The sequence below is a fragment of the Hydra viridissima genome, unplaced genomic scaffold, assembly GCF_058129835.1.
Source record: "Hydra viridissima isolate aposymbiotic clone 2 unplaced genomic scaffold, HvirCarnegie_v1 scaffold_1, whole genome shotgun sequence".
In the NCBI taxonomy this organism is placed as follows: domain Eukaryota; kingdom Metazoa; phylum Cnidaria; class Hydrozoa; order Anthoathecata; family Hydridae; genus Hydra; species Hydra viridissima.
In genome coordinates, this window is record NW_028324300.1 from 14751940 (window position 1) to 14770018 (window position 18079).

General features: G+C 28.3%; 3 protein-coding genes across 5 annotated transcripts in view; all 3 read right to left on the reverse strand.

Moving 5' to 3' along the window:
- Positions 1 to 681: 681 nt before the first annotated feature.
- LOC149893497 (ribonuclease P protein subunit p14-like) lies at positions 682 to 4107 on the reverse strand. Of its 2 annotated transcripts, none has more exons than XM_090087740.1 (4): positions 3952 to 4107; positions 3654 to 3738; positions 1599 to 1669; positions 682 to 929 (listed from the first exon to the last, which is right to left on the reverse strand). In XM_090087740.1, exons 1-4 carry the CDS (start codon positions 3999 to 4001, stop codon positions 875 to 877), a joined length of 261 nt encoding a protein of 86 aa, XP_089943866.1. In that variant the 5' UTR covers positions 4002 to 4107; the 3' UTR covers positions 682 to 874. The 2 variants fall into 2 exon arrangements, with proteins under 2 accessions (XP_089943866.1, XP_089943860.1); XM_090087734.1 differs by having other exon boundaries at positions 682 to 1096; positions 3952 to 4100.
- A 24-nt stretch (positions 4108 to 4131) lies between these two features.
- On the reverse strand, positions 4132 to 9009 carry LOC149893498 (uncharacterized). The gene is made up of 10 exons (XM_090087579.1): positions 8795 to 9009; positions 8405 to 8554; positions 8091 to 8187; positions 6736 to 6796; positions 6392 to 6507; positions 5824 to 5861; positions 5416 to 5461; positions 5018 to 5125; positions 4651 to 4766; positions 4132 to 4568 (listed from the first exon to the last, which is right to left on the reverse strand). Exons 1-10 carry the CDS (start codon positions 8882 to 8884, stop codon positions 4515 to 4517), a joined length of 876 nt encoding a protein of 291 aa, XP_089943705.1. The 5' UTR covers positions 8885 to 9009; the 3' UTR covers positions 4132 to 4514.
- A 337-nt stretch (positions 9010 to 9346) lies between these two features.
- LOC145187298 (putative elongator complex protein 1) overlaps positions 9347 to 18079 on the reverse strand; it is a 30344-nt gene continuing 21611 nt past the window's right edge. The window contains exons 20-33 of one of the 2 annotated variants that reach the window (XR_016452440.1): positions 17606 to 17689; positions 17318 to 17397; positions 17046 to 17194; positions 16766 to 16889; positions 16416 to 16510; positions 16135 to 16167; positions 15897 to 16034; positions 15752 to 15813; positions 15572 to 15634; positions 15436 to 15496; positions 15128 to 15347; positions 14653 to 14780; positions 9787 to 10005; positions 9347 to 9594 (exon numbers count right to left, since the gene is read on the reverse strand). Coding sequence is in view for 1 of the 2 variants with exons in the window: in XM_090087178.1 (XP_089943304.1) it covers positions 9518 to 9594; positions 9787 to 10005; positions 14653 to 14780; positions 15128 to 15347; positions 15436 to 15496; positions 15572 to 15634; positions 15752 to 15813; positions 15897 to 16034; positions 16135 to 16198; positions 16416 to 16510; positions 16766 to 16889; positions 17046 to 17194; positions 17318 to 17397; positions 17606 to 17689 (1564 nt within the window). In the remaining variant the exon portion in view is untranslated. Of the gene's footprint in view, positions 9595 to 9786; positions 10006 to 14652; positions 14781 to 15127; positions 15348 to 15435; positions 15497 to 15571; positions 15635 to 15751; positions 15814 to 15896; positions 16035 to 16134; positions 16199 to 16415; positions 16511 to 16765; positions 16890 to 17045; positions 17195 to 17317; positions 17398 to 17605; positions 17690 to 18079 lie in introns of both variants that reach the window. The other variant, XM_090087178.1, reaches the window with a different exon arrangement.

The following is an 18079-nucleotide window of genomic DNA, read 5'->3' on the forward strand; positions in this document are numbered from 1 at the left end:
ATTTGTTGACCTCAAATTGCTATCATTCTTTGAGTATTTTCACTATGGAGTGTTAATAAAAATAAAAATTACAAAAGATTTTTTAAGAAGATGTTCAAATTACAGATTTGTTGTTTTTTATAAAGACTAGCAAAACTAATTAGCGTTCAAAATTAAACTGGACGAAATGTGGTATATTTTCAATAAATTCTCGAATGAAATCCGAACCGGAAAAGTATCAATAAAAAATCGAATCTAAATCATAAATTTAGGAAATGTTTATATTGTATTTCATAAATATTGCGTGAATTTCATAAATTTTCCATTTATTGTACAGTTTGCTAAATTTGTTATTTTTAAAGTTATAATTTATATAAATTATAATTTATATAAAATAATTTATATCATATAATTTATACAAAAACTTTCAAGATCCCAGGGCCGAAAATTTACGCATGTTTAGTCACGTGTGTATGTACTAAGTTTTATTTATTTTTAACCTTAAACCACTTCTTAAACTTCGAAAATGTAACGCATGACTTTTCTGTGTAGATATTTATTTTTGACAGTAAATACCTACGCCCCATTGAATTTTTACAGCCTGCTTTTTTTGGGAAGACTTTTCGGGTAAAAATATCAACCCACTTGTTAAATTTAAACACAAAAAAAAAAAAACAAAAAAAAAAAAAAAAGAGAAACGAGTTTCACATTTTCAGGATTCGTAAAGGCTTTAAAATAACAATAATTGTAATAACAACACAAATAGTAACCACAATGGCGAACAGGAACAATTCTATTCCAAAGTTCTTCATTTCCCAGAATTCTTTATTTCTCAGTCGTAATTGAAATATGATTTTGTGTAAGTTAGTCATCAGTTGCTTTCGTCGATCAACATTTAAAAACTTTTAATCGAGCGAGTTTCGAAAAAGCTGGAGACTTTAAGTGAGTGACTTAAAATAGAAAGCGAAGGAAATCTAGTCTTACTAATCGTGACGATTAAAATAAAAAAGCTCTCTAAAACTTCGACACGTCATCGCAAATTGTCACACGAAACGCACAACGTCTACCTTCATAATAACCATATAATGAAAGTGCGCTCCAAAACTTTTCCAGCTCACTTGAAACAAAAAGTGTATTACTGTAAGATCACTATATTATTCGTAATAAAAATATAGCGCATCAACCTCATAAAATTTCGTAATAAAAAAACAAATTCTTCCTTCACTATGACATATGAACCCTTGGATTCTTACGTCATAAGAGTAAAATTATCAGAAGAAAATGTTGGCGCTTCATTAAGTGGTAGTAACAGAACCTTATTAAAATAACGAAAACGTTCTTCGACTTTTATTCAATCTTAGATAATGTATTGAACATTTGTAAAAAGCGTTGAATATCTTAAGTATGGGAAATCAAACATCCAGATATTACATCGATATAAAACTTATTGTCATGGTTGCTAAATAAAACTTATTGTCATGGTTTCTAAAAGATATGACAAATCAAAGAAAAAAATTTTAAGGAAATGAAAGTCTCGCGTTTTACAACAGACCTACATACCTTTATATTATAAAAACTTAAAATAAAAATGCACAATTTTTTTAACCAAACCAACAAACCTTTTACACAAAGTCAATTTAGCAGAACAATTCTCATAACTTCTTATGTCGAAATTAATCGCTGAACCAATCTACAACAAAAATGAATTGATGTCATCATGAGGAACAAAAATCAAATGGTAGAAGTCCCTTTCGTTTCACTGCGAAAGGGACTTCTACCATTTGATTGGTTTTGAAAGTTTAGGACAAAATTTTTTTCCAACCTGAGATGTCAAATGAAATGGTTTTTTAGATCTTGTTTTTACTTGAAGCAACGATAAAAGGAAATCTGTATCTTTGAAATTCGAAATCGAATTAACACAATTTTTATTGATCAAACTAAGAACTAAAATTTCTAAAAAAGTGAATTGTTGATTAAATGCTTTGTTTTCATTTTCGAAATGAACTGATGAATTCTGGGAACCATTTTATACTGCTAAAATTTGAAAATAAAAACCGTGATGAAAGCTTTAACAGATTGTTATTAGAATTCTAATCTGACTTTTCCAAGTCCTATCGTGTGTTCTAAGACAACTTTTAATGATTATTTAGATGATGGTCGTTTTGTATTTAAATGCATGCAACTAATCGTTACAAGTTAACTTCTTACGGAAAATAAAAGCAACTGCCACGTGCTATACCATTTTTTATCATCAGGGAATTTTTCTGTTTTACTTTTAGACAGAAAACGTTTTTGCTTCGTTATTGATTTAGCTTCAAAACAAAAACAAAACGACAACTGAAACTTAAGAAATTTGTTTATTGTTTAATGATTGAAGACCACAGAGGAAAAACCAGACCTGTTACAAATTTTAACAGCATTTGTTATCCCCCCACCTGCCCTTTTTTTTTTTTTTCTTCTAATTTTAAAATATTGATCTGACAATTTAAAAAAAGTCAAAAATTACCTGTCATCAGGTAATTTTTCATCAAAATCTTTTTCGAATGCTTGTTTCTTAAGCTTTTTTGGAATGTTTTAAGCGTAAAATGAATTTCAAGCGTTGTTTCACATCTGTTGATCAAATTTTAATTCACCACAAAAAAACCAGAAAAAAGAAAAAAAAAAAAAAGAAAAAGAAAAGAAAAGAAAAAAAAGTCGACACAATGGATTGAAGCCAGTGTACCGAAGAAGGCAAACGCTGTTCCACCAGCAGGTTATGGTAACAGTTTTATTATGATATTATAAAGGAATTTTATTGATTGCCGATCTTCAGAAAAGTAAATCAATTCTAAACATTATGCGAACCTTTTGGATCAACTGGAAGAAAAAAGTTCTAAGCTTAGACAAGAGTTAGCGAAGAATACAATACACCTGCTCAAAAAAGCATTTTTAAATTGGCTAAAAATGATTAAAGTACGAAGTACTTTACCATAAACCATATTCAGTGGATTGATCCCAGTGATTATTATCTCCTTCCAAGCCAGAAGAGATTCCATCGAATGAAGAAGCCATTGCAGACGTGGCCATCCACAACTGCATTCGCTTCTTCGTTTGATATAAAACACTTATTATGCAGATAAACCGAAATGCTAAGAATATCTTTTTTTTTTTTTCATTAATATTCTAGAAAAATATCGGACACCCCTAGTAGCTACATGACTTACTTAGCGTATCCCACTGATCTCTATAATAACTGGATAGCGCATCTCTAATATCAAAATTGACGCCAAAATCGCCATATTGGAAAGCCCCAGAACAATGAAATCTGATATGTGCGATAAAGCGATAAGCCGAAAAACAGAATTTAAAGCTTACGGGATTAAAATTTTTGGGGCTTTCCAATATGGCGATTTTGGCGTCAAAAAATAAGAAGTTTTGCACGGAGTTGCGCTATCCAGTTATTATAGAGATCAGTGGCGTATCCACGTTTTTGTAAATGATGTATGGGATCCTTCATACAAAAAGTTCTTATCCATAAATAAGCGTCACATTTACAATATATAAATCTAAAAGTTATGGTTACAAAATCATAGTTAAAAAAAACTTCCGATTTCATAAGTTCTTATTTCATAAGTTTTAAAATTTGCGAACCATATGGATTAAAAAAAAAAAAAAATTCACGAAGCATGAAATACCTGGCCATGAAGAGAGTCCAATGCTGAAAAAATAGCACACTCATAATCAAATTGAGTAAGTGGAGCTTTTGAATCTTCCAGCTCTCTGAAAATACAACAAGTTGCATATTATTTACTTTTTCATTTGATGGAACTTTAAAAAGACGTTTAAACACGAATTTTTTTTAAGTTCTAAAATAAGAAATTAATTAGGAAAAATATTATAAAAACAGAGAAAAAAATAAAGCCTCAAAAAAAAGTTGGTTCAACATATATTATCAAAAAATAACGACCAATCATTAACATTATATATGCTTACAATAGGACTGCTAAAGTCACACTTTCGTCATTTCTTTTTTTCTTTCCCATAAAAGTTGTTTATTTGCTTGCCATAAAAATGTAGTAAAAAAAAGGTTAATAAAAGATAAGTAGATGGAGCAGGTTTGTTAAGAAATAAACACGAAGTTTCTAAGAAAACTAAAATGGTAAAAAGAAATGATTTAAAACCATTTAACAATTAAATCTTTTAAATATAAACTTTAATATGTTTTAATTACATAACTACATAATCTCAGTTAAAATATACAAAGAAATAAAACAAAAAATATTTGAAATATTTATTTCAAACCAAAAAAAAAGAAATCTTTAAAAACTAGTAAATATATTGTCTATATTTATCCCTTTATCAACAAATCCAAACGAACATTTGCTGAAATCTTTTTTAGGGGTAAAACGTTAATGAAATGTTTATTCAAAACATTTTATAACTAGAGTTCCACTGGTCAACTAACAAAAAACATGACTACTGTGATATTTTAATGAAACAATTTCATTCAACTTATGGGATATCTTTGGCTCTGTTATCCTGTTAATGAAGTGATTTTATTGATCTTCTTTGACTTGATTTTCCAAAAAGTTATTGTTTTCGTATTTAATCTAGAAGAAAGGTTTTGTTTTCTGTAATAAATTAAAAACTTTTTTTTTTTTGACTACATCAGAGTAAAAAAATATCTCTTACATCACTCTTTTTCCAGGGAGGTGGATCTTGATTATCAACTCTTTTTAAAATAAATTTCCATACCAAAAAACCACTTAAGCCTATGAATGACCATGATTTCTCAACAGTATATAAACCTAAAATTAGTGACAGAAAAATTTTCTAAATTTTTTATGATTCATTTATATAACCAATACTTAAATTTTTTTTTAACAAAATTAGTTTCTTTTAACTTATTTTTGATAAAATTAATTTCTTTAAATTTTTTTTTTGATGAAATTAATTTTTTTGAACTTTAGGAAAAATGATTCAATTACCAACCAAATTTATTTCCAAACTTTATTTTGGCAAACTAAAAAAACTTTGCATATCTAAAATAAAACTCAACCATCATAACGATATCCATATTCTGGGGCAAACTGACTGGGGCATTTATAGCCACGGATTACACGCACAGGCTGCCTGGAATCAATGTTCAGTGATAAAGCAAGATTCACTAAAATCAAAACTATGACTAAACTGCAGAAGAAAGATAGCAAACAAAAAACTTTAAAAGAACAATAGAATACTAACTGTAATTGGTAGAAATAATTCTTTTAGCAGCAACATTATGAGATAATTACAGCAGGTCTTTACTTTATCAACATATTTTATCCTCTTGTTATAAACATTAAAGAATCTTTTATATTTAGTCATAGTTAATTTATAACTCTCATACTTAATCTATAAGTTTTAAAAATAAATATAAGCTAACAAACAAATAAATATAAGCTACGAGTAACAAACTTTTAGTTAATGTTTGATCTTTTGATTGTGGAGCAGTCCTCAAGTTCTAAAACATAGGAATAAATATAAAATTCAAATCAATAATAAATAAAATAATACTAATTACACACACACACACACACACACACACACACACACACACACACACACACACACACACACACACACACACACACACACACACACACACACACACACACACACACACACACACACACACACACACACACACACACACACACACACACACACACACACACACACACACACACACACACACACACACACACACACACACACACACACACACACACACACACACACACACACACACACACACACACACACACACACACACACACACACATATATACATACATACATACATATATATATATATATATATACTTTTGGGTTGTTCTTTGTGCCTTTCAAGTCTCTGCCACCTAAAAAAGAAAAGTTTGACATTTTTAACAAACAACTTGTAAATGTCAGTAACTTCAATAAATATCAAAGATAAAAGAATGTCAGATATAAAATCACTTTTTTTAGATCAAAGCAGATATTTTTTTTAAAAAAGGTATTTGTAGTAAAACATGCTTTTTAGCTGAAAAAACTTGATATATTTTCTTTTTTGCTACATTTCAAACAATTACAAATGAGTTAGCTTATATGCTACAGTAAGGCATATAGTGTGACTTCAAATTTCAAGCAGATAAGCTACTCTATGAGGCTCATAATCATAGTGGCAATTGAGAAAGTCTTCTGTGAGATAATTCTCAGCATTTTTTAATTATCAAAATTTTAGAAGTATTGGAATTTCAATTATTGATATCAAAAATACTAATAAACTATTTTTTTCTAAATATCAAACATTTTTTAAAATTTTAAATTAAAAAAAAAATTTACTTTTTAATCTTGAGATTTTTGCCAAAAGATCATTTTTTTGCATAAAAAAAAGAGTTATCACAAAAACCTGATCCAGTGTAAGTAAAGCTTTCTCCTAAATCTATATCATCTTCATAACCGCCTGATAATGCAAGAGAATAACATCCTATTGCTTCATTACCATGAATGCCTGCAACAGTTGGTCTAAAAATATTACCTATAAATGTTTTGTCAATCAGACCAAAAACTTGAAACAAAGTACTTTTAAACATAATTTCAGTCTCTTGATATTGCAGCACTACATTAATTATGCAAAAAATCATGCAAAAATTATGCAAAAAAGGAAAAACAAAGATGAAGAAATTAGATTTAAAAAAAAATTTTTTTCAATGAATTTTTTCATCTTTTTTTGTCGCAAGAAATTTTTTTAACCTGTGTACACCATCAGCACTACATTCCATACGAGTTTCCCAGTGTGTACCTACTGGAATATCTATAAAATTCATTTAGAAATTGAATCAACAACAAATTACAATTAAAAAAGTTTAGTTAAAAAGCATTTCAAGATCAAGTGTAAAGGAAATATCATACATGTAAGGCATATGTGCAAAATATTTGAATCTTAGAGAAGTTTTATAAGACTCCTATAAAATTCCAAAGGTCTATAGAAATCTTATAGTTTTATTATTATTCATTTTTTTAACTTTTTGTCCTGCACAAGACTATGTTAAGTATATACAGTATGCAACAAATGTATTTGTACCCATAGCTTACTATATATTTTTTGTATTAAATGTATTTATACCCATAACTTACTATATATATATTTTTTCATAATCTAATGTTTTTATTCTTTATTGCTGTAAAAAAAAGTAATGTGCAAACATAATATTAAAGAATAATTCTGTATTTAGAATATAAAATTAAAAGTGCATTTTATCTATGACATAAGTATTCATACCTATTGATTTATTTAGTGCTGTAAGTTTATTTTTTGATTGTTTTTGCTGAGTTTTTTTTAAATTAATTTTGTCTGCACCAGGAGTAAAATTTTAAATAATTCAATAATTACTTCTTCTGTTTTACTTCAAAGTTTTTCCGAAATGAAAGACCAACGAAATTAGTGTTGAGGAATGGCAAATGAATGTTGATGATCATGGTAGTGGCTTAGAGAATGTACGAAGGTAAATTTAAAATAAAGAGTTCTAAAAAAAGACCAACTGTATGGAAAGAAAAAAAAAAAAGAAGATCTTTAGAAAAAAAAACTACAAAAGCAACCATCAAATATGGAGGTGGTAATGTACTTGTTTTGCTCAAGTTTAAATGGAGTTTATAACTTCAAATTGAAGAAAAATTAACAGGAACTGGATATGTAAGTAATTTACAAAACAACCTTGTGCTTTATATTAACAAATTAGGATCACTCTATCATTTTTCTTTCAAAAAGACAATGATCTGAAACATACCAGTAGGGTTGCTAAAGCACATTTCTAAGAAATGTAATACAATTGTTGGATTGACTTGGAAGGACTTCATACTAAATTTTAACAACTATAAAACAAAAAAACTCAGACATAATAAAATTATGAAAGGTAAGAAAACTTTTGACATTTCCTAATATCATGGTTTTCAAAAAAATTCTTTTGAACTTTAAAATTAGAAATGTCTATAGCATGTTGAAAATTTATTCATCCCCTTATTATAATTTCTAAAAACAGTATTACACTAAAAAAAATAAAAAGCAATAAAAAGCAATAAAAAAAAAAAAAAAAAATTAAGTTAAATACTTTCTATGGGACCAAATAAATTTATGTGTTTTTTCTTTATTAGTTTTGGCTTATAATCTTCATCTTCTTCCTCCGGCAGGTTATTTTCATCAGCTTCCTAAATGAAATTCAAAAAAAAATTTTTCAACTTGGAGTTGATTTTTGGGTTAAAGTTTTTTAAAATTATGAGGGATCATATATTTACAAAACTGAATCATAGATCCATTCACAGAGGTTCTGCCTACATTTAGTAGGGCACTTATAAACTTATTCTAGTTAACTTTAAAAGATATTTACTTAAATACTATTATAAGTCTTAATCCAATTAAACTCACAATTCCTTTGATCCTCAAGGAACGTCTTTTTCTTGAACCATTTAAATTTTCATTTTGTATTATATCCTGACCACTAAATGTTCTTTTCACAGCAGCTTTGGGCTTTATTATTGGAATTTTTTTCTTTATTGGTTGTAGAATCACCTTGAACTTAGAGAGGATTAAGATTATTTGTCAGATGAAAAATTATTCATAATTATTTGTAATTATTCATAATTATTCATAATTATGTTAGATAGTAATGAATATTTGTTCATAGAAAAAAAAATGTATGTATATAAAATGAAGTTTATGAATACATACCTGTCAAATGTAGAAAAATTAGAAAACTAATCAAAATTTATTAAATAATCTAATGTAATATTAAGAATTAAAAAAAAAAATTTTTACTGAGTGCGTCAAACCCAAACTTTCCATCATTTTCTTGTTTTCAGCAATGTTTTTATTTCGCTGCATTTCATAACTGCTTAATTGTGCCATATTTGATTTGAAGAAAATCTGCACACACAAAAGTTTGGATAGTTACTTAAAATAAATTTTCTTAATTTATATATGAGGTCTACTTATTTCATATAATAATAGTTTCTATTACACCATTGACTTTTTCAATTTATAGATATTTATGTAGGATAAGCACCTCAGCTATTAAGTACTACATTCAGCCTAGCGATGGGTTCCCAATATTAAGAAAAACATGTTTACAAAATAAACCAAAGTTTCTATTTCAGACCCCTTTGCAAAAAAAAGGAGTTCTATTGATTATCAAAAGATAAACAATATAAAAATATACAACACTGCAACACTGAAAATAAATGTAAAAATAAACTCTGACATGCTTTAACAATCATTAAAATTGTCAAATTTGCAAAGTTTTAGGTCAGCTTAAGTATCTTAGCTAATAAGGAATTAAATATTTTAAGAATGAAATTAAAAGACAAGAGATGATCGTAAAGTAGTTATATCTTTATTTATTTTTACATCACACCCAGTAAAAAATAATTCTACAACTAAATGAGCTCTTAAAATTGTTTCATTATCTGCGTAGCTCATTGCTTAAAAAATTTCTTTCAAGACTCTTGTTTGGTGTATAGACAATTTGAGATTTACAATATTCTATATTCGAAGCATGTGAACTTTCCATTGAACATTGGGACGCATGGTAGGTTGAACTGACGTAGAAAGATCATTTTCTAAAAGCCAATTAAAGACTGTTGTTGGTTTAACTTGCAAATTTAATGTGTTGATTCACTGGATTCAACAGTAAAAGTTTAAGTAAAGTAAAAGTGGACCAAAAAATTTAAAAAAAAGGATTAAGTAGGTTGCATCAAATTAGGATTTTTTATAAAGAAAACTAAATTAAAAGAAAAAGAAAACTAAAATACCTTTTACAGTTTTTCGCTGCGTAAGTATGGACTGGACTGTAGCAGTTGGTCCATATTGACAACTATTTATGTCAGTCGAATTTTGTATATTTTCAGTCCATATTTGTTTTATATGTGATTCAATTGTATTAATTAGAGTTTCAAACCCTTGTTGGATAATTTTTGCTTTATCTTCATAGTAATACAGACACATTACCTTCAACAACTCAGAAACTTCCTCTAAACAAAAAAAATAAAAGTGACGCAATAAACTGGCAAACTTTTAGCAAATTTAATTTAAAAATTACAATATTACAATAAAACTGTAAAGAATTTTTTTGAAGGTACTAAGATCAGGAAAAACTAAAAAGTACTTTGCCTTTGACAATATGATACAAAATAAAAGCTTCTATATTTAAGATACTATGAGACTGTATTCAAGATGGTATCTTGTGATTTTTTTACAAGTGTGCATTACAAAACAGTACAAATTGCAAAACATGAAAATGAAAACATAACTGAGAAATATTAGTAGGGTATGTAAGTATTTTCTTATATAGAAACAAGTATTTGCGCTATAACATTTTTATTGTTTAGAAAGTTAATTTTTAAAAAATTAAAACTATGGCAACAACTTTTTACACAAAGAAGAAAAAAATTAGCTTAACAACAGTAAACAGCTTTGGATGAAAGAAAAGTTGCAAATACCTCTAAATTAAAATTAGATAAACTTATACAGAAAAATAAAGAGATATAGAAAAATGTAGAAAACAAAGAAGAAAAAATCTATTCTCAACAGCAATATAAGTATAAACAACATATATAGGAAACTATAGAAAAAATATACATAGATAATATTATATAGAATATTATATAGGAATGTATATTATATAAAAATATATAAAAACAGGACAAAGTATGTATGTATGTATATATATATATATATATATATATATATATATATATATATATATATATATATATATATATATATATACACTTTGTTTCTAATCATGAATTTCTTATAACAATCACAAGCATGGTACAAGAATGTTTTGCCATCATGGTACAGTTGGGGGTCAAAGATCAGATTAGAAGAAGATTATTCATCAATCTCATCAAAAGTAAATAAGAAGCAAAAAAGGTGAATACTTTCAGAGACGTTACTCTTGAGGAGTACTGAGGAGCTTTTTAAAACTGCTTAGAGGAAGATAAAGGAAAATAAAGAATAGGGTTAGGAAAAATGAAAAAGTGCAAAAGTCAGAAACAAAAAAAAAGAAACCTGATCATACACAGAAAGTTGTAGAATGCCAAAACTAAGTAGAAGTTGAACTTGAACAACATATGTATTATGTATGTATGTATGTATGTATGTATGTATGTATGTATGTATGTATGTATGTATGTATGCATGCATGCATGCATGCATGCATGCATGCATGCATGCATGCATGTATGTATGTATGTATGTATGTATGTATGTATGTATGTATGTATGTATGTATGTATGTATGTATGTATGTATGTATGTATGTATGTATGTATGTATGTATTAGGGTAATAACTATTATCATTATTTTTTGTTTCGAAACTGAAACCCTTTACATTAGAGGAACAATTGTAGGTAGATGAGAGTAGCAACATCAGTTTTTAAAAAAATTGAAAAAAGTTCCCCCACCTTTTTATTTTTTTTTGTGCGCACATCGCACTGTTTGACTATCGGTTTCAATTTCACACTGACTTTTTATATGACGTTCGATACTGGTTTTAAGCACATTCCAGTCAGCTTTTTCCATTTGTTTATAAACTAGACATTTACAGATGGTTGTTAGTTAAGTAGTTTGTTAATAGATGTTATTTATTATCTTTGTTTTGAATATATTCACTTACACACTTCACACGGTATTTTGCTATACCGTGTGAAGTGTTAACTCGTTTGAATATTTTTGTTTTCAGTGCAAGATTGTCAATAAAATGTCTTATAGAAATTCCAGCAACAGTGTAAAGTCAAACAGGTATATTTGGAAGAAGAATCTACCCTCTTTTTCTAAACAGAAAAGAGATCCAAGTATTCCATCTGTTGAAAAGCTAACCAATCTCACACGGATGCCGACAAACCGTCAAATTCTTGGAAACTTCACTTTTCTGTTCAACAGCAAAAAACGGCGACTGAATCGAATCAAAATTATGATTACGGATATAGAATTGCTCTGGAGGGAAATTCTAGACTTTCCACTATTATCCAGCGCACTCATCAGAAAGAAGCTCAATAGTCTGATTGATCTATATGACAAAAACAAAAAGAAACCGTCTGATAAATTCACTGCAACACTTTCTCAGTTATTTGATGTCACTAACGTTAATGGAGAATGGAAAAGCACGGAGGATAAAGAGCTCTACCAGAGGCAAGTTGAGAGTGGAGGAAAGATTGGTTATTCAATGATCAAACAAGCCCCTTTGGAATCAATCCACCCAAGAAAACGAATCCGACTATCAACAACTCAACCTCAAGCCAGCTCTTCTCAATCCCAACCCACACAAACACATGAAAGTGACTCAGAATCTTCGGATTCTAAAACCTCTGATTCTTCACCCAAGTTGCCAACCTCTTCTTCCACGTCATCTTCTCCTGAATGCAAACCAAAATACCAAAGATCAAGCACTAAAACAGCGGGTTTACTAGTACTGAAAAACAACATTTCTACACATAAAGCACATGACGTTCTTGCAACCATTGCTGAACATGGTCATGATGTGCCGGTTCCAAGTCAGGCGGGTGTCTGGAAACGAGTAATCTCTGAAGGACAGAAAATTAAAATCAAAATTGTTCAAAAACTTCAAAGCAATGATCCCAATTGTCTCCAGTTTGATGGTAAAAGAATGCAAGGGGAAGAGTATCAAGTTGTTCTGCTGAAAAATTTGACAACCGAAATCAAACTCGGTATTCTTAAATGTGAGAGTGGTTCTGCCGCGGCCATTCACAAGGAACTTCATCAGCTAATTGATGAAAACGATGCTTGGGAAAATATTTGCATGATAATCTGCGACACGACCGCAGTAAATACTGGTCGTTTGCACGGGATTGTAAAGCTCATACAGGATGATGTCTTGAGCAAGGGGTTTCAGAAGCCACAATATATTGGCTGTCAGCACCATGTGCTCGACCTCCTTCTGAAGCATGTCATGGATTTTCTTATTCAAGAGCCAACAACCAAACCAGAACTCAACTATTCCTTCATTAACAAATTAACAGAAAACTATGTCTCTCTTCAGGCTGATTACCACCTCGTTGCTACAGATGATGTTAACACAGGCAAGAACCCTGGATGGCGAGATGATTTTAAGTTCTTATTTGAACTATGTCAGGCATATCGTCATTACAAAACAACTTCACGTTGGCCTATAATCAGCTGGAAGAAACTCCCAAATTTACACCAGGCAAGGTGGAACTCACATGCGATATATGCTGTTATAGCATTATTTCTGATACCAGAGTGGCGCAATATCCTCACTCCAGCATGCGACTTCATCTGCTACGAATGGGCAAATGCTTGGTTCCATTCGCAACACTACAATGAAGCGTCCTTCAATGAACTGTTTACCTCACTCATGAAGATAAAATGCAAGAAAGCAGTTAAGTGTTTGGAGATGCATTGGTCAGTCGAAGAGTCATTAATTGACATTCCCAGATCTAACCAAATTGCTGAACGTGCTGTAAAACTGATGGAGGAACTTCATGCGAAATCAAGAAAAACTGAATTTTTGAACCTGAAGTTCATAGCAAAAACTATTTTTTAAACATTTTTTGTACATTTTGGACAAATTGCTAGTTGTTCTGTATCTTATTTGTTAATAAAAGTTGCTTAGTTATTACTAATACTCTTTTGAATAAAGCAAAAAACACATGTCGTTTTTTTTAAAAAAAAATTATTTAGTCACTTTTTTCTTCCGAAGAGGGGGGGGGGGGGAACTTTTTTTAAAAAAATCAAAAATTCAATTTATATTCTTTAATTACTCATAAACTTTCCTCGATTGCAAGTGGTTTCATAAAAAAAGTTTTTTTGTTATCACACTAGCATGTATGTATGTATGTATGTATGTATGTATGTATGTATGTATGTATGTATGTATGTATGTATGTATGTATGTATGTATGTATGTATGTATGTATGTATGTAAGTATGTATGTATGTATGCATGAATGTATGTATGTATGTATGTATGTATGTATGCATGCATGCATGCATGCATGCATGCATGCATGTATGTATGTATGTATGTATGTATGTATGTATGTATGTATGTATGTATGTATGTATGTATGTATGTATGTGTGTATGTATGTATGTATGCATGCATGCATGCATGCATGCATGGATGCATGCATGTATGTAGATATGTATGTATGATATGTATGTATTGGTTTTTATAATGGGTGTACTTTTGTTATTCTTAATAGGAGTCACATAACAGATATCCTATTTCACAACTGCCTCATTTTTGCCCTAAACAACGCTAACTACTATACACAAAATTATGAATTCTCTTTTGTTTCAAACTTTTGTGGAACTATTAGCAACAAATATAAATTGACTTAGAAGTTTTTGAAAGTAAAGAAATTAAAGGAACACAAAGTGCTTATAGGAAGCAAACTATTCAAAGTTTTTATTATTTTAATGCAGTTGCTGCATTAAAGTAATAAACATGTTAAAATATTTGATGTTAAAAAGCTGTTTAAGTAATTGACTAAGCTTAATGAAAAAGTTTTTATCAGGGGGAAAAAAAACTTATCTCATGAAAGTTTCAAAGCATTATTTTGAATTATTTATTTTTAATTATTTAATTATTTTGAATTATTCAATAGCAACACCAATCAATAAATCTCACCTTTCATTTTATCAGCAATATTGATTATCTCAGCAAGAGCTTCTCGCAGAGCAAACTCTTCATAAGCACCACCTTCCTTTAAGCTATACTTTTTACGATTTACTTTTTTTCGACTCTTGCTTGAATGGCTAATACAAAGAAAATGTACGTTATTTTTCTCAACTTTACAAGCAAACTTTTAGTAAAAACTTTTATTTGAAACTTTTGTCAAAAGCTCAAATGCTTGTGTGTCATTTGTACCATAGAGCCGAAAAAATGGATCAAAGAGCAGAAAATTTAAAAAAATATTGATCAAAAATTAAATTTGAACATTAAAACAGTTAAGAATGTAAAATATTCTAATATATGTGTAGATTAAGCATTAATACAAAATAACTTTGAATATAAAATATTTTGATGTTTGTGTTGATTTGGCATCAATATAAAATTCAGTATGCAGTAAATAGCACATTATTCTACATTATAAAATGTTTACCCAGAAGATGATCGAGAACCTCTAGAACTTGTTGAAGATGTTGAATTACCAGTAACACTAGTTGTATCTGAGAATAAATCATTTTCAGCTTCATCATGGATGCCTTCACTAATTTCTAGCTTCTTTTTTTCTTTGTTTGCAACAACAACATTTAAACGGTTTGTGTGCTTCATAAATCTTGTTTGCAAATCTGTTATTTTTGCTTCAGTGAGGTCACAGCCTCCAATAAACAAATACCATAAACATTAAGACTTAGTTAAGAATTAAAAATTTTAATATAATATGTATTGTTGAAAAACTTCACATACATTCAAGTATACTTGGCTTTAAATTGGTTTCAATCAAGTCTTCACGGTCATATTTGTGTATCTAAAAATATCATTGTAAAAACTCAGAAGTAAAAACATTTTAAATCATAAAGCAAGTAGAAATTCAAAAACTTACTAAGTGAATTGCATTAAACCACAAACCACCTTTCAATAAGCAAATTACACTCTCTTCTATGTCCTACAATTAAATAACTATGATATTTTTCTCTTGCCTGGATTAAAAAACTACAAAAAACATTTTTCGAACAAGCACATCTTGTGAATCAAATTCAGGGTAATTTAAAAAGAATCAAACTTTGACGTGTTGCTCCAGTATGTCAGCAGCCTCTTTGTACATATGCTCACTTTTTAAACGCTCTACAAAAAATATTTAAAAAATTGAACATGCAAAAGTGAGTTACATGCAACAAACACGAAAAAGATTTCAGAAAGCTGCTTACCACTAAGGTTTCTGCACAATGTCATAAAACTATGAGGAGAGTATTCAAGCAGCTTTGCTTCAGTTAATACCATGCTCCAATTTTTGGTTTTACTGAATTGCTCTAATGCTTGTTTTCTGTACCCACATCTGCTATAAACTAAATATAAAAAAAAAATTGCATTTTAAATTTGTAACAATCAACATTGAAAAAAAAAAAAAAAAAAAAAAAAAAGATTCTTGAAAAACACAAAACTTACCGATTGCAGCATCTTCATATAACCTTTGTTGCTCTAAATAGGAGGCATAGTCCATACTAATTTTCTATAATAGCAAATTAATAGAGCAGACAAATATTTTGATCCACTTTTTTGACTTGAAGTTAAATGAATTCATTGTGTCATCAACACATTATCATTCAAAATCAAATTATTGCTTTTATACCAATGAAAATTTCATTACTTTTTACTTTGATAGTTTCAAGCAGCTGTATACTTTATAATTACCACTTGCTCTTCAATTAGGAGATTGAAATAATTACCTTGTACTTTATTGAAGTGGTTTCAAACAATTGCAATGCTTGTTTGTAAAGGCGATGTTCTTTCACAAACTTTATACATTCATCAAAGCAATTTTCTGAAAAGCAAATGACACATATTTATAAAAATTGCAACTACAACAAAGAAAACAATTCTGAATTATGAACTTTATTTCTAATAATAAATTATAGTACATAATAAAAATAAATTATAGTACATAATAAATAATAAATTGTAATGATCACTGTAAAATAAATTTAATTAACATAAAAGAAGTTTATGAATAATAATATCATAAAATAATAATATGATAAAAAGATTTGAACTGCATTAAAAAAAAAAAAACACTGACCACATTTAGATATGCTAATGAGCGCTTTAGAATACTTTTTTAGGTATTTATCAATTGAATACTTCATATAGAACTCATCCATATTCTTAAAGTTATTTAGAAAAGGAATATATTCTTTTGGATCCTAAAAAAAAAAGAAAAAAAAAATTCATAAGTTTTATTTTAGAAACAAAATACTGAACTTTTTAAGAATATTTTTAGAGCTGCACTGTTAGCTGTGTTATTTGTCTTATTTACATCCAAGGATATAAAAATATTAAAATTACAAAATAATTTTTACCTTTTGAGATTTTTCTGCTACTAAGATGACAAGATCAAAATCATATAAACCAAGCGCAATATCAAATAGAGCATTTACATCAACCAGATACAATATATAAACTAAAGCAGCAGTGTAAGTAATAGCATCAGGAGAAGTCAATGGATTCTCTAAAAGTAAAAAAAAAAAAAAAAGATAAAAAAAGGAATAAGAATAGCATTATAACTATGAATTTGGGTTTAAATTTTAAAACTTAAAGATTTACTGATAGTAAACTTTTTATTAACAAGAACCTCTTAATTCTTTTATTTTAAGTAGTACGGATTCTAAGTCATTTTGCCGTGCATATGTTGTCAGTAATGGCAGCAGTAACCTGGAAATAATTTTTTACTTATTAAAAATGTTTCTTCAAAGACTTGAACTTGAGCTGAAAAACTAAGATGAAAACTAACTCAATTAAAATTTATTTTACAAAATAAATATCTTTAAAATTACTCAAATAAAACTATAATTTATTAACATTTATATATTTTTTTTACTGGAAAAAAAACTTTTAATGAGTAAAGGAATTTAAATTTTACCGATTTTTATTGGTTTTCTTCTCTATTATTTCTTGAAAGCTTTTACAAATTAAATTCACTTTGTCTAAAGAATCTTTTGGTGAACTAAAGAAAAAAAAACTTAAGATAATTATTTTAAATAATAAACTTAAATTTTAACTTAAAAAACTTTAAATCAATGGTTTGTGAGCTGTTTTATACAAAGTTTTACATAGTATATTAAAATAATAAATATTTTCTTTTTTATATTTTCGAATTTATTTTTATTTTTTGAAGAATAGAAAAAAATTATTTTTCGACATCATTTTTCCATTTTACAAAGTAGTTTACTTAAATTTTACTAAAACAATTTTACTAAAATTTTATTAATATTTCATTTTGTCATTTTTGTCATGTTTTATATTGTGATGTTTCATGTAATAACACTGACAAGTTCCGTAAGTTAAAACTCTTGAGAATAAAAATCTGAAAAGTCTATATTATGATGATCATTAA